At 47.8% G+C, this 16,668-nt stretch overlaps 1 protein-coding gene and 2 long non-coding RNA genes across 3 annotated transcripts; 1 reads left to right on the plus strand and 2 right to left on the minus strand.

Moving 5' to 3' along the window:
- The first annotated feature begins 1,174 nt into the window (after positions 1–1,174).
- Positions 1,175–11,809, plus strand: Gm39884. The gene is made up of 2 exons (XR_001783415.2): positions 1,175–3,195; positions 8,942–11,809. It is a non-coding gene; the product is annotated as a predicted gene, 39884 (long non-coding RNA).
- On the minus strand, positions 10,347–16,562 carry Gm33160. The gene is made up of 2 exons (XR_374805.4): positions 16,484–16,562; positions 10,347–10,881 (listed from the first exon to the last, which is right to left on the minus strand). It is a non-coding gene; the product is annotated as a predicted gene, 33160 (long non-coding RNA).
- Gm13889 (predicted gene 13889) lies at positions 14,852–16,142 on the minus strand. The gene has a single exon (NM_001145034.1). It carries the CDS (start codon positions 15,798–15,800, stop codon positions 15,429–15,431), a length of 372 nt encoding a protein of 123 aa, NP_001138506.1. The 5' UTR covers positions 15,801–16,142; the 3' UTR covers positions 14,852–15,428.
- Positions 16,563–16,668: the final 106 nt, after the last annotated feature.

Here is a 16,668-nt window from a genome sequence, read left to right on the forward strand (position 1 = left end):
ATCTTTATATACTCCCCCAGAATGCTTATTAATTACAATGGATAACATCTTGACTTCCGAGTAGCAAACCCCAAAAGACCACATAGCTGAGAGAGAGGGTAAAGCCTCCTGTATCAGCGTTGGACGAAGCAGCTTCCTGCACTTCCTGCTTCAGGAAGGATAGGGCATCTCTTCTGAGTTGTTACCAAATACACACCAAAAAAAAGAGAAAAAATCTAACTGTGACTAGTTCCGATATGTACCAAAGTTTAACGGTGACTAGAACACTAGACACCTTCCAGTGTGAGCCTGTTCTACCACGTGACTGCTTCATACTCCTCAGAGATCAGAGAGGGGATTGTTCTAGATCAGACATCTGGCAGCTAAGCGATCATGTGGTCCTGGGCCAGGAAAAAATAGTGTTTTCTATACAAGAACATGAGTGGAGCGGCTAGCTTGTGGTGTTATATTTATGCTAATCTCCTGACTCATGTGGATATGAAAGAAAATGTCCTTGTTTTTAGGAATACACACTGAGGGGTGACCTCTCCAGTGACCTAGGACTAGCGATGGGTACATGGTAGGGGAGGTAGCTATGTGGATACACGGCAAGCAAGTAGACATTTGGAGCCATGATGTAAGGATGCATACGTGTTCTTTATAGCAATTTTATGGCCTTTTTAAAAAAATCTGGACTTACTTGAAAATTAAAAGCTATTCATAAATAAAAGCTATTCATAAACACAACTTCTTCTCATCCTTATTTGGAGAGAGGGGAAGGAGAGAGGGCAGAGAGAGAGAGACAGAGAGAGGCCTAGCAGGCTTAGCTTCTGTGTGGACAGTTGTGTTTCCAACAGTCCTGCAGGGTGCTGACAGAGAGAAGTGTTAACATTACTTCTGGCCCTACTCCAGAGAGGGAGGAAGCGAGAAGTGGAAACTGTGAATGCCTGTACGGCCAAGGGACCTGTTCCGCGACCTGTGACAGGGAAGTACGGAGCTGGCTCGGGCAGAAGTGGAACTGGTAAGGCCGTTGGGGTGGGCTTGGCTGAGTCTCAAGGACCAGAGCTCGCTTGCTCGCTCTCGCTTTCTCTCCCGACACAGGGAAAGGTAGCCACAAGTGGCTCAAAATTCAGCTTTGACTTTCTATTAAGCAACCACTGTTCTGAGTCATTTACATATGTCACTGGACTAACCCACACACCACTCACCTTGAAGATTAGGACACTGGCTGAGAAGGGATGGGACACAGGGGCTGCATAGAGCAGGAGAATGAAAGAGATGCGTTGTCTGACCATCATGCCGAACGCCTCTCAAAATGCTGGCTGAACTGAGGATTTACAAAATTAACCAATGGCTATGGAACACTCCAAAACAAAAGCCAAAGGCTAAATGAAAGCAGAAATCCCAGTGGGGGTAGGGCGGGTACCCACTGTCTAGGTCCAAAAGAAACTCGGGACAAATGGCTATCTATGGTGTCTTTTAGACTACCAAAGTGCATGCTGCCCTCCAGCCTCCAGTATCACGGCTCCCAGCCGTTCTCCTCAGCAATTCTCACCCGCCCCTACCCTAAACTTCTCTAATCCATGAGCTTTCCTTCCCCCATCTTCTCATTTTCTTATAACCCCGACATTTCAGCTATGTGCTCTCTTGATCCCCTCTCTTGTTTTTGGCTTCCTCTCTTGGCTCACAGACTCTGTCTTTATTCCTTGCCCTCCCCTCTTCCTCTCCTCCCATGGCCCATCCAGTCTGTTGGTCATCTTAGTGTACCACTTTCCCTCTCTGCTCTGGACTCCTCCACATACCTCTGGCTGTATTCCCCTTCTTATCTATGATTAAAAACCTTCCCCCGACCATACCTTGGAGCTGTCACGCTCCAGCTTTATCCATCTGGTTCCCAAACACTTACCTCTCGGAGGACATCTGCTACATAATATAAACCTTAGCTTTGATTCTCATGGACTGACTGAGATGGGGTCACTGCAGCCACCAGCCAGAGCCCTTGGGCACTAACAGAAGTCCCCAGGCCTTATAAAAAGCTAGGTCTCTAGGGATCTCTACAGACAGCCCAGCGATGAACTAAGAGGCGACTCCTGTGCACTCTACATAGAGATCTCAATACAGAACTGAGGGCAAAGCCATTCCCAAAGAATTCCTAACCCTGAAGGCTCTCAGTGAGTCTGAAGTCTCCGTTCACATTCCTTGGTTAAATGGAAACATCCTAAGCTGAAGTCTTAGGTTTAAACAGCCCTCCAGAGGTTTTGGTAAAAATGCGGAAGCAGCTAGAAGCTAATTCCTTCCTCATTTCCTGGAAGAGCAAAATGCACAAAAGTAAACAGAACAACAAACTCAAGTTCCATCCTGTAAGCCCAAGACTCAAGCACGGAAAGACTGGAGCAAATGAGAGCTCACCGGAAAGACATGATGATGAAATTATTATGCACACAGGTAATTATTTGGGGCAGAGAATGAAGGGCAGAGATTATAGCAAGCTAGCCCAGGAGCGGACAATTAAAACAAAAACAAACAGATAAAAACCCACCAGCGAACAGGCCTATGGCTGGGCAGTTACTCACCAGCAGCTCTGGCTCCCGCATTCCTGGCATTTTGATTTCTATAGTTCCAGGGGCTGGGGGTGGGGTCCCATGCACTGTAGGTGGTTTATCAATATGGAAGTATGAAGTACATCTCCATGGGCTACTTGATGGGCATTTGGAGTCACCTAGGAGACACACCTCTGAAAGTGTCTACTGGGGCGTTTGCAGAGATGAAGACCCACCCTGAATGTGGGTGGCACATTCTCAAGGGGCAATAAGAAGGGGCAAAGAAGAAAGTGAGCCCATCCCTGCTTCCTGACAGCAGGTGACGTGTGACCGACCCTCTGTCTGTCTCCAACTCCCACCGCCAAGCCATCTCCACAATGATGGACTAGACACCCTCAAACCAGGAGCCCAAACAAGCCCTCCCTTCCTCGAACTGCCTTTTGTTGAGAGTTTTGTTACAACGGCAAGAAAAGTAACTGATATGGTTGTGTTCCTCCCACTAGAGACCAGCAGTGTGAGCCCTACCCCAAACTGTAGCAAACAAGAAGTGACTAGACATTGCTACAAATCTTTGGGGACAAAGTTTCCCAAGGTCGGTGTTCCCTGCTGTAACAGTAATCCAGGCGCTACAGACCTGTGAGCACCAGAGGGGGATGGAGGAAACTCACTTTGGAAGGTAAGGTGAGACTCAAGGACACAGAAAAAAGAAGCACAAAAGCCCTCAGCAACAGATCCCACAACACATAGGCTGCTCTTGCAGAGGACCCAGGTTCACTTTCCAGCACCCACATGGGGGCTCACAGCCATCTGTAACTCTAGTGCCAGGGGACCCAGCTCCCTCTTCTGGCCTTCATGAGTATTGCACACACCTGATATATCTTAAAGAGCTTCCTTCAACCAGAGCTGTGAACACACAACTCACAGGCATGTACATTTCTAAAGTGAATTAGCATAGACTAAAGACAACCGCACTAAAGCAAATGGGTGGGAAGGGCCAATGAGCCTACCAGATGGAAAACACCAGAAAAGAAACTGTTGTCATGGATTAGATGAACATTCCAAGCAACTGGTGATCGGTGGGAAAACAAACAAACAAACAAAAAACAGTGTGAAAAAGCTTCCATGAGGGAGAGCCACAAAGCAGAAATAGAAGCACAGTTAAGGAAAGCAAGACAAAGCAGGGTGGGGGGCAGAGACAAGGGTCTGTGGGGAGAGATGTGAGGACAGATAAAAGAAAGGCAGCTACAGGGCGGGGCACAGTTGGAAGCGCTTAGCCACAGCAGAGCAATGGTAACAGGCAAGGGATCGGGAAGGGCATCCAATGGGCAGAGTGAAGACAATGGCTGTCTTTAATTCCAGTGGAAATTACAGATACAGGGAAAAAGGAACAAAAGGGAGCCAACATACACATAATTAGAATTCCTAAAGAATAAAAGCCAAACAGTGAAACATAATATTTAAAATAGAATGCAGGGAGAGGCTCTTGAAACCAAAGATATAAATCTACCTGAAAGGCATGCTGTGTGCCAGGGACCATGACCTAGAGCAGCCAACTCCAAGACTTCTAATAAAATTAACAGACTTAAAGGGGAAACAAAAAAATTCCTTTGACCAGCCAAGCCCACTCCACTCCCCCCCCCCAAAAAAATTACTCATAAAAGGGATAAAATCAGGCTGTCTGCACAGCAGCCAGAGCTGGACATCGGCTCGACACTCTCGGGGTATTTAACTGTTGTATGTCTTCTTCGGATGGTGACTGAATCCTATGCTATTTTTTCCTTTAAATATTAAAGAATGTAAAAGTGTGTATGGGTATTGTGCCTGTGTGTCTATGCACCAGGAGTGTACAGTACCCATGGAGGCCGGAAGAGGGAGTTGGTTGCCCTGGGACTAGAGTTACGGGCGGTTGACCCTGTCTGTGGGTGCTGGGAGTTGAGCATCTCTCTGGCACCCTTTGTCCACTTTTACTAGAAGCACCTTTGCTGTAAAGTTGTAAATATTTCCTAAATATTATAGATACAATACCTTTTTGGATATATGACTTAGAAATTTACCATCTCAATCTTATAAAGTGTGTATTCATCTTCCTTTTAAGGTGCTTTTTACATTTTTATTTAGTTAGTTTGTGTGTGTGTGTGTGTGTGTGTGTGTGTGTGTGTGTTTATGTAGGTAGGTAGGTCAGAGGATGACAGCCTGTGCAAATCAAGTCTGTCTACTTGTGGGTCCCAGAGATGGGACTCAGGTCCTCAGGTTTAGAGGACCTTTGCACACACTTGCCATTTTGCTGATGCCTATTCATTTACTTAATGGAATTCTTTGATGTATGAAAGCTTTTCATGTGTAAGCCCTGGGCCTCCCATGCAACCTAGGCTGTCCTGAACTCTTGATGCTCCTGCCTCAGTCTCCAGGATGCTGCAATTGTCAATACATGTCACGAAGCCCAGCGGAAAGGTTTGAATTTTGATTAAGTACGACTTTTATATTGTTTTCTTTAACCGTTTGTGCCTTTGGCATTGTACCTGAGATACCACGGGGGCAGAAGACTTGCTCCTATGTTTTCTTCTAAGAGTTTTACAGTTTTAGCTCCTGTATTTTGTCTCTGGGGGTTTGGTTATTTTGTTAGTTTTTGTTTGTTTTGATTGCCCATTTTGAGTTAGTTTCTGTACATACCGTGGAGCAAGGGCCTGTTGTCTTTAGTCTGTGGGTCTCCAGTTATTCCAGCAGCATTTGATAAACAGATGCCATTCACCCTCGCCTTGGTTACTGATCCTGTTACTGTAACAGAATATCTGGCAGAGGCTGCATGAAGGAGGAAGGATTTCTTTTAGCTTACTGCTCATCACAGTTTTACATCATCATTACATCATCATAGCAGGAAAGTCCTGTGCTCGGGAGCTTTGAGGCAGTTTGTCAAACTTCACCTGTAATCAAGACACAGAGAGCCATGAATACACAGCTCACTCTCTACTTCTTATCCAGTCCAGTACTCCAGACCACAGAGCAGAGCTGGCCACACTTAGGATGAGTCTGCCCACTTCAGTTAACCGAGTCTAGAAAATCCCTCACACACATGCCTAGAAACTGTTTGCATGGTGATTCTCAAACCTGTCACATTGACAAGTCAAAATGAACCTTCACAGCCACCCAGGGACCTTGGCACTTTGGTAAGCTTATTGGCCATAGACATATGATTGTAGACCCTGGGTCCTATTTCCTTATGCCTTGCCTACCACCAAGCAGGTTGGGGTTCTGTAGTTTTTTAGTCATTTCTGAACTTGAGAAGGGTGCCTTCCAACTTGGTTGCGTTTTTGTCTACTCAATGTTCCCTAGCATTTACATGAACCTTAGAATCAGCATCTCCATTTGTGGGCAGGTGTTAGAACGCTATAGAGTTGCATTGAATCTATAGGTCAGTGTGAGAATGAAATTAGATGTCAACAATATTAACTTCTCTAACCAATGAGCATGGAACCTTTCCATTTACTTAGTTGTCTTTAATTTCTCTCAGCAGTGTTTTTACAGTGTTCACTGTTTCATTTTCATGTCTCCTTACTTAAATTTATTCCTAAATAATCTAATTTAATTTTAATTAAACAAATGCCATTATTTTTTTTTCCTATGATTAAAATACTACAACTAAAAGCAACTTAAGGAAGAATGGCTTATTTGCGAGTACTGCCCCCAAGGGACGGAGCCCATCACAGGGGAGAGAGAGCAGCTGGAAACAGAGACCACATTGTGTGCATACACAGAGAGCAGAGAGCAAGAACTGCCTGGTGTATGCTTTTAAATGCTATCTTAAATTAGGTTCTTTTCTTGATTTTTCAGATTGTTCTTGGCTAGCGTGTAGAAATAAACCGTATTTTGTTTCCGAAAGACTAATTAGTGTGTAGTTTTATTGTTGCTTTTCTGGTGTGGTCTACATAGGGAGCTGTAATCTGTGAGTGGTGATAGCGTCACTGTTGCCTCTCCAAGCTGGGTGACTTTTATTTATTCTTACGCTTAATGGTTCTAGCTGGACCGTCTAGTGTATTGTTCTTCCTGGTCACAACAGGAAGCTCTCCGTGCCTTCTCCTTTGATGCTGGGTTTTGATAAAGGTCCTCCAGGAGGTTTCTCTCCTTTCCTACTTCGACAAATGCTTTGTTTTCTTCTGCGGAGACTGGTGATAGATTCAGTTAAGTGATCTTCCCAGATGAACTGAAAGGCCAGGTGCTTTGTTGTTTTTTGTTTTTTGTTTTCTCTCACAACTTTACTCTATTGCTGGAGTGTGACACACTGGGTGCTTTGTGTTCTGTTAAATCACCTTTGCCTTCTGACTGGTTGCGCCATCCTTTCAGTATGTCATTGTTCAGCTTTGCATGTGTTTGTTGAGGGTTTCTGCAAGTAGAGAGTGACCTACAGTTTTTTTGTTTTTTTTTTTTTGTTGTTTTTTTTTTTTTTTTTTTTTTACAATGGTTTGGCTTTGCTGTCAGGGTCTTGCTGGCCTCTTGACCTGAAGTGAGAAGTGTTTCCTGGCATTCCACATTTTGGACGATTTTAAGAAAGAAAGAAAGAAAGAAAGAAAGAAAGAAAGAAAGAAAGAAAGAAAGAAAGAAAGAGAGAGAAAGAGAGAGAGAGAAAGAAAGAAAGAAAGAAAGACAGAAAAGAAAAGAAAAGAAAAGAAAAGAAAAGAAAAGAAAAGAAAAGAAAAGAAAGGATTTGAGTGGAATTCACCACTGAAGCAGTCGAAGCCTTGACTTTTCTCCTCTGAGGGTTTTTCAATTGTTAATTCAATGCCTTTACTTGGTATAAGTATACAGTCAGCTTGGTTTAAAAATATATATATATATATATATGTATATTCAGCTTAAAACTCATTTTTTTTTGTTTTAGTTTTGTGTCTCACTCTTAACCCCTGCCCCCAATAAAAATAAGCCACACTGGCTCAAGAGGTATCTCAATCTATGTAAGAGGCTGGAAACGAAGGGATGACCAATGACAGCCATGCCAGGCACATAAGAGTAACTAGGATACTAGGATATCAATGCATAGCAAACAAGTGCAACCCAGGCCAATGAGCATAGAGCGTGATGACAAGGAGCAGTGTAATGACTTGAGTGCCACCCAAATCACATGCAAAAATATAGCCATGATTAATAGCTCTACAGTAAATGCCCAAGCTATTCTGCTCAATGTTAATTTCTACATTGCATGGAGGTCAGCAGCATGCTAGTATCCACCTCTCCTGATGGGTCACATGGAAAGAAGGATCAAAGCTAGTGTGCATCTGGGACAGTTCTGCAGAGCAAGAGGTCTCTGTCACAGGGAAAGACTCTTTTTATCCTGAAATAGCCCAGGATAGCAGGCAGCTTATCCCACATTCCTTCTAGGTTGAGGGTTGGTGAAGCCAAGTTACCTCTAGCAAAACTTGCTGGTGCATGCCTGTAATCCTAGCACCCAGGGTATGAGGCAGGAGAGTAACATGAGTCCAGGCCAGACTAGAATACAGAATAAGACCTGTAATGGTTTGTATATGTTCGGCCCAGGGCATGGCACTATTAGAGGGTGTGGCCCTGTTGGAGTAGGTGTGTCATTGTGGATGTGGGCTTTAAGACCCTCATTCTAGCTGCTGGAAACCAGTATTCTGCTAGCAGTCTTTAGAGCTCTCAGTTCCTCCTGTACCATGCCTGCCTGGATGTGACCATTTTCCTGCCTTGATGATAACAGACTGAACCTGTAAGCCAGCCCCAATTAAATGTTGTCCTTGAAAAGACTTGCCTTGGTCATGATGCCTGTTCACAGCAGTAAAACTCTAACTAAGAGAGAAGTTGGTACCAGGAGTGGGGTATTGCTGTGATAGGCCTTCCTGTTTGGAAGAATGTGGATTTGGGGACTTTGGATGTAGACAGCAGTGGAATGGGTTAAGTCAGGCTAAATGGGCCATCCCAGTAGGAATATGGAAGACTTTGTTGCTGAGAGTAATTTGAACTGGCCCAAGAGGTTTCAGAGGAGAAGAATTTCAGAATGTGGCATAGAGACTGTTTTTGTGGTATTTTGGAGAAAAATGTGGCTGTTCTTTTTTTTTTTAATTATGAAGAAAAAGAAAGGCATCCACAAACACATAAAGAAGAAAGAAAAGGAGAAATTATGTAGGGAAGGAGAAGAGAAGGAAACAAAGGTGGTGATGAGAACAAACTGGACCCTATAGGCTCATACATTTGAATGTTTGGTCACCAGTTGTGTAACTGTTTGGGGAGAGTCAGGAGGTGTGTATGACCTTGTTAGAAGAGGGGTATCACTGGATTGATCTTTGAGGTCTCAAAAGCCATTCTCACTTCTCTGTCTCTCTCTCTTTCTCTGTATCTCTGTCTCTGTCTTTCTGTCTCTCTGTCTCTGTTTCTCTCTCTGTCTCTCTCCTCCCATCCCAACCCTGGTGGATCAGGTGCAAGATCTCAGTTACCGCTGCAGTGCCATGCCTGCTTGCCTGTGCCATGCTTCTCACAATGATGGTTCCAGACGCTAGCCTCTGCAGCCAGGAGCTCCCAGTTTAAATGCTTTGTTTTATAAGTTGCCTTGGACATGCAGTCTTTTCACTGGAATAGGACAGTAACTAAGACAAGAAGGAAAAGGAGGAGGAAAAGAAGCAGGGCGGAGAAAGGAGGAAGAGAAGGAGCAGCCACTGAGTTATCAATACATACCGCTGCACCTGACAAGGTGGGGGACCATGAGCCTGCATATCTGTGTTCATGAGTCTGGATCCAGCATGGCAAGTATTATTTGCACATATGTTCTATTGCAGAAACTTTATGGTGGGCCAGGGTGGGCTGGGTGTGGTTTAACTTCATGGCTCAGAAAAAGAATGGGACAGATTTTAGGAGCTTACTACCAGGGTCTGTCACAGTCCATACCTTGGCCATTGCTTATCTGGGCATGCTTATTCCCACAGATAGGGCACACACAACCCCTCCATATGGGGGACATACAGCCCTTCCCTATGGGAGACAAACCAGTGCTCACTCAATGAATTACGTGCAGAGCTCTCCATAGGGTCAGCTGTGTTTCTGTGTAAGAATGATAACTTACTTCTTGGCTTTATTCTGGTTTGTTTGTTTTTATTGGCCTGTTTTCTAAACAGAAATAGAATGGAGACATGGAGCTGGGTGGGTGAGAAGGGGTGGGGTCTGGGAGGAGACTCAGGAGGGGAAAGCATGATCAGGCTCTACTGTATGAAAAAATAACTTTTTTTTTCAATTCTTAAAAGAAAAAGAACGGCAACCTAGGATCTAAAGGCTATTGGTGTGCCCCATGCACCGGCCGAGAAGACAATCGTAGGCAGGGAAAGGCAAATCATGATAAATACTTCCATTCTGAAGAGGAGGCACGGATATCACACAGGATAGGTGGGAATAGTGGGGGACCCTGGTGCCCCAGATTTGCCTTCTGGAAGTTTCAGCCTTGTCTGTACTGCTCATCTGAAGTAGTGTCTAGTAAGTATGTTTCCCTTAAAAGCTGTTTGGGAACCTCAGCAGTTAAGAGATTTTTGGCAGTATATTTGGAAAAGAAACAATTACTTGCCTGGACACTGTGTTAGGATTCCTGTGTATGTTCCTCTGATCATTACTGTGAGCCAGTAGTCACATGTAAGCCTCTTTCTCACATAACGTTTATGCTGACTTTATTTCTGGTCATCCTTGCTTAGTCACACCCCTTCCCCTCTCCTGACTGCTATTTTGAGACAGCTGGAATAATAGACTCACATGTGAATGAACATCCCTAACCCAACCTTTGCTTTGAGACTACATCTCTCACATGGAAAGATGGTGGCAAATATATTTGTTTATCATAGATAAAGAAGATATTTAATAATGTCATTTATTAGACAGGTTTAATGTACAAAATTAATAAATGTGCCACATTTCTTGTGATCATAGGACCCTCATCAGGTCACAGAGAATAATCTCAACAGCTTTCTAAGAAGATAGTTGTTATAGAAAACATTATCTGGTCCCAATGATATTTAAGAAAAAAAAATAGTAACTGTCCTGTTCTGTTCAGATTTTTTTTCCCAATTTGACACAATCCAGATTCATCAAGAAAGAACTTCAATTGAGAAATGTTTCCATCAGATTATTGGTTGGCAAGTCTGTGAGACTTTCTGTTGATAAATAATTGGTGTGGGAGAGCCCAGTCCACTGTGGGCAGTGTCACTCCTAGGCTGGTTGTCCAGGGTTGTGTAAGAAATCAAGCTGAGCCAGCCATGAGGAGCAAGCCAGCAGACAGAGTTCCTCCACGGCTTCTGCTTCAGTGCCGATCATGGTGCTACACGGGGAGGAGGAGATGCTCAAGTGGCAGAGGCTGGAAGATCTCAAGAATGAGGCAAATCTGGAAGCAGGAACAGAGGAGTCACAAGCAATTGTCCATAGTCGTTACAGATCAACTGCAAGAGAAGCCACAAGCCACCCCCACCCCCAGTTACAGTGACGAACTGGGTTAAGAAACCCATGGCAATATTCCTACTTGATGAGTCCAATGCCTAGAATTCATATTTGAGGGTGGGGGCGCAGTAGCAAACATCTGGAATCCTAAGGGAAAGATGGAGGTTCAGGGTGGAGGCAGGATAGAGGTATTGTCCCAAAGAGTGTGGGTCAGCTAGTCGAGAACATGCAGCATGGTACAAATAGGAGCATGGCTGTCTCAACATGGTGGAAGGAAATACCTGACTCCTGAAAGTTATCCTCTGATCTCCTGGCATGTAGTTGCATGTGCATCAATGCCCCCTGTGTGTATATGTTCATGTGAACAAGTATGGACACAAATTTTTCAAGTTTTAAATCTTTTTTTTTTCAGATTTATTTATTTGATGTATGTGAGTACCCTGTAGCTGTCTTCAGACACACCAGAAGAGGGCATCGGATCTCATTACAGATGGTTGTGAGACACCATGTGGTTGCTGGGAATTGAACGGAGGACCCCTGGAAGAGCAGCCAGTGTTTTTAACTTTTCCAGCTCCAAAGTTTCAAATCTTACAGGATCATACCTTGGATGTTTTCAAGGTTTTTGAAGTAACCACACCCAGTGATGCATTCTGGTAGAGTTCTGAAGTCTGCTATCTTACTTGGCTTCCTGCCCTCACCCAAGGAGCTTGTAATTTTAGCTACCTTGGTTGTGCCAAATCAGCATATTTGACAGTAACAGCCTTAATATAAACCTTGTCTGAGGTCTGGGCCTTTGTTGGGCATCTTGGGTGGCTCTAAGCAACTGAGTCTCAATTCTTAATGTGTGGGCTAAATAAAATGCACCTATGTTTCTAGACACTGCCTGTCTTTCTCATAATAATCTGCTACAGGGCAAGAAGAACTAACGTTGGAAAGACTGGAGTAGCTGCAAGCTGGATCTTGAGAGACAGAGTTGGGAAAGATTCCCCCAGAGAGGTGCTGTAGCCATGAAAGCTACAAGCAGAGGTATTAGCAAATGCTGGGGCCCAAGATTTTAAGCTACAAATACTTCACACCTTCTCAGATCACTAGCCATGTACACCTGGTGTCAGCATTGTAGAGGGAGGTAATAGGATTGAAAGGCATTTGAGATCGCATGGCTGGTACAGAGGCTTAGAACAGAAAACTAGGAGTCTGTATTCTAGAAATAGCATAGGTTGAATTAAAAACATATAATACCAGTTTATAATGCACTAATTAGTTTGGTGTGTGTGTGTGTGTGTGTGTGTGTGTGTGTGTAGTGTATTTTAACAGCAAAGTCTCAGGTACCCCAGGCCAGCCTCAGACTCCCTGTGTAGCTGTGGAGAATGACCTAGAGCTATTCCCAGGCCCTTTGAAGGAGCCCTGCTCCCAAGACTTACCTCCGTCTTCCTCGGTGCCAGCCAGATAAGGGCACCAGCATCCCTTAGGCGTGGCCACATCACAACCTCAGTGTTCCTCACTAGCCCTCTCTGAGTCACTGACTCTACTGCACATCTTTTCCCATCATGCCCCAGAACTTTCTAAGAACCTGGGACAGATGGAATATCACTTCTATGGCTGTAAGCAGAGGTCTTAGCTTAAATGTAGGTCAGCTACCCAATAGGATTTTATTAAACAGTGATGCAGATCTGTATTACGGACACTAAATGCAGATACACTCAAGTCATAATGAAGCCTGACAATAACTCACAGAGCGCAAACCCCTTTTATCCAAGAATCCAAATGTGTACACCTAGACAGGGCTTCCAAAATGTCCGTCTGTTCACCCAGGGCGGTGGGAGTATAAAGGATGAATTTTGCACTCTACTGAACAAATATTCCTTGGATGATAAATATTAGAATAATCCAAAAACAAACAAGAATTAGTGAAACATGCTTATCACGTCAGCACTTGGGAAGCGGAGCAGCAAAAGCAGGGATTCACGGCTGTCTTCAGCTGCATTGGGATCTGGAGGCCAGCCAGCCAAGGCAAATAAGACTGTCTCACACACACACACACACACACACACACACACACACACACATACACACGCCAATGATGCCGCTGCCACCACAACCACTGCCACCACCACTAAACATATGACCGCTTCTCCGGGAGTACAAATGCTGAACTCATGGGCTCTCTGTTGCCTTTTGATTCGTTTTAACCCAGCAAACATTTCAGAAGTGGCTAGTCAGCGCTGGTTCCCACCAGTGGCTGAGCAGAGTCAGAGGGCTGTGTATGGATCCTACAATAACCCTCCATGTGGGCTGGGATGGCCCATGGAGACAGTCTAGGAAGGCCTTCAGTGAGGTAGGGGGTGTCATCCAGACACCTGGGACATCTGGTTCTCAGGAGGAAAAGGAGCCACAGTTGAAGAGCTAGACAAGGATAAGGTGGGGGGGGGGACAGGAAAGTCCATAGTGGAGCTGTAGCCTCTTGCTCCCCACCCTGGAGCTCGGGCCAGCCCAGTCTGACCGCTGCAGTGACTGTTATCAAACCATAGTTGCCTCTCAAAAGTGAAGCCCTGGCAGCTAAGGGCATCCTGTCAGTCTTCCTGTCACAGGGAGCCATTTTGAGTATCATGGTGTTCTCAAGGGCTGGGATGGAGCTAAAGACCCTAATCACCAGGACCTGGTGTTTGTTTTCCCATCTCTGAGCCAGTCAGGGAGGCAACCTTTCATAACTAACGTGTCTCCTTGTTTGTTCCATTTCTGCTGCTTTCTGGCTTGCAGAAGTAGGGCTTCAAGAGGTACAGAGTAAGGAGAGAAAGGGCAGTTCAGATCCTAAAGTGGGTCGTGTGCCAAGAAGATAGACAGGCAGGCAGGCAGGCAGGCAGGCAGGCAGACAGACAGAGATTCAAACTGGCACACACACACACACACACACACACACACACACACACACACACACACACACACCACTACTAGGGGGCGCCTGAGTACAGGGACCAGGTTACCCCCGAGCAGAGGTAGTATCTGTTCTCAGGATTAAGCAGTCTAGCCCTGGACTGATTCTGTAGGGCTGGTCAGAGACTGGGTGTGAGCACAGGCTCTTCTTAGTCGAATGTTGTTTGTCACTCGGGTCGCCACCTGCGGCGTAGGCGACACTCTACATAGCTAGCTAGCTCAGGGGACTTGGAATGTGGAGCGGCTGCTGAAGAGCCCTGGAAAGGGAAAGTAGAGCCAGAGTCAGAAGAATCTGCAGCCCTCCACACTCCATGTGCTTCCTTCCTGGCTGCTAGGCTTGCTTTCTTCGCTGAAAACCAAGACCCAAGCCGAGAACGAGTGAGAGATGCCGTGGGAACCTGGCGCCTGAAGGCTCTGATTCTTCCTAGGCGGAAGCTAGAAGGAGCCTAGGAAAAGCGAGGGAGGAAGGAACCTGATCACCCGAAGCGCAGGTGCACCGGGCACAGAGCTGAGTCAGCGAGGGTTGAGAGGGCGGGACGGGAGGAAGAGTCGCTCACCTGCGGGGACAGCGAATGTTCACCCACGCACTCGCTCTCCCTCGGGTACCACGGCTCAAACATCCCAGCCCGACTTGCCCATTGTTGGCTCGAATTTGGTCCCCTGCGGTATCCCAGCACTCCCTCAAAGAAACCATGGCCAGGAAAGGGCAGAGAGTGGAGTGAACCTTGCTAAGTGCTAAGTGACCTGGACCTCCCTGGGAGGTCACAGTTAGAGTGCGCTCTCCATCCTCGGAACATCACCCTCGCCTCTCAGACCGTGTGGAGAGCAGACCAGGTGGCAGGAGCACCGGAGGTGTCACCTCAATCTGGAAGTTTTGTGAGCTACCTCCACTTGATCCTCCATGCCCCCCCCCCCATCCACATCCCCTCCTCCTCTGCCTTCCAAACCGGACCCCTAAGGTTCAAGAAGTCCAAAGCCCGGAGAAGTGCACAGTGTAAATATATTGGCTTTATTTGTGTCCATTTAGACTCCTCACAGACAACATCCAGGTAAAAAGACCGTTAAATAAAACGCCTTCAGCTATTGCAATGCAAAAATAAATATCAATCCTCGGCTGCAGCAGCAGCCGCGCTGCGCCCCAAGTCCCCTCAGTTAGCCCAACAATTATAAAAAGTGTTCAGCGAAAGTGTCGGCGTGAGTGTGAACGGGTGTGCGCTGGAGGTGGGGCACAGTGGAGCGGTGTGCAGAATCCGAATTGCATCGGCGACCCCCGGCGACGAGCCGACTCAGCGGAGCCGCCTCCCGCGCACACTCACAGCAGAGTTCGGACTGGGAAAGAGTTAAAAAATAAACATTTACAAGGGCAAAGAAAGCGACTCCCCTCCCTGGCGTCCCCGAACGCTCTTCGGGACCCCGGTGGGTCCGCAGCCGGGCTACAGTCCCAAGGAGTGAGGGGAGCTGACCCCGGGTGGTCGGGGCCGCCTGGGGAGCGGGTCCCCTCCGGATGCTCCCTCTGTTTCCCGGCGCTTGGCGGTGGAGCAAGTCCCCAAGCGGGCTACCGCCTCACAGGGCCGAGTCGGAGTCGCTGGAGTCCAGGCTGTTCCTCAGTTTGCAGCTGCCGAGCGGCTCCCTCTGCAGCGACAGGCTCTGCGTGCTGCGGCGCAGGCACTCCAAGCTCTGCAGGAACGACTTCTTGGCCTTCTCCTCCTCCATCGGGGACACCCCCTCCTCCTCCACCTCCTGGATCTCGTCGAAGGTCACCGGCTGCGTCTTGAAGCGGGACTGGCGTGGCCGCCGCAGCCGGCCCTTGCCCTTGGGCAGCTTGGCGGGCCGCACCGGCTGCGGGAACTCATCGGTCAGGCACACGAAGTGTGGCATCACCGCTTGGTAGCTGGAGCAGATGCCCATGAGCTCGCCGGGCTTGGCGGCCGCCATGGCGCCGTCGGCGGGTGCGGAGCCGGGGGGTGGCGGGGCGCCCGGGCTCTCCGGGGGCGGCCGCGGCTCCGGGGTCCCCCGGGAGGCGACAGCCTGGGGCTCTCCGGGCGGGGGATCCAAATCTGCTGCGGGGTGGCGGCGGGCCTCGCTGGCCCGAGCCGACGCTGCTGGAGAGGGATAGCGGGCGGGCGGGCCCGTCGGGGGGCGCGGGGCTGCGCTGCGCTGCTCGGCGATGCTTCGAGAGGCTCCCTGCCGCCCCTGTCGCGGTCGCTGTCGCTGTCGCCGTGTACCCCGCGGCGGCCCGCCTAGCCGCTTATATAGCCCGCCTCTGCCCACACGGCTGCAAGCTCGGATGACAGCGAATGCCATTTAAAGCGTGCGCGCCCCGCGCCCTTCCGCCTGACGTCGCCCTCCCCGCCACTCTGGGAAAGTAACGGTCCCTTCCCCGGCACCGCCCGCCAGCCACGCTCCGGAAGGCGCGCCCCGCCTGCCGCGGCCCATCCAGCAAGAGCACCCCGCTGCTTCTGGACCCACAGAACCGAGCCACCACTGTAGGTTCTGGGATTACCCCAGCCCCAAGTCTGCACAGATCCGAGTGGCCAAGAGGTTTCAGATCGCTCCCCACCCTCCCCCACCCCCCAGCTCCAATCACTCCAGAGGCGCAGGCTCTTCCCCCTTGGTACCTTTCCAGGCACACTGGCCACAGGGCAGTTGCTGGTTCTCCTGCCAGTCTCCACAGCCAGGGTGCCCAACTCCCAGTGCTTGATCTCTGAAAAATGGGAGGGCTTCTGAAACTCTGCCACCCCCTCCCCAGGCTCCGTAAGCTCTACACACACACACACACACACACACACACACACACACACAC

This window comes from Mus musculus, chromosome 2 (assembly GCF_000001635.26).
Source record: "Mus musculus strain C57BL/6J chromosome 2, GRCm38.p6 C57BL/6J".
In the NCBI taxonomy this organism is placed as follows: Eukaryota; Metazoa; Chordata; class Mammalia; order Rodentia; family Muridae; genus Mus; species Mus musculus.

Coding starts and splice junctions, on each gene's coding strand:
- Gm13889 (NM_001145034.1), bottom strand. CDS start 15,800: ATGGCGGCCGCCAAGCCCGGCGAGCTCATGGGCATCTGCTCCAGCTAC.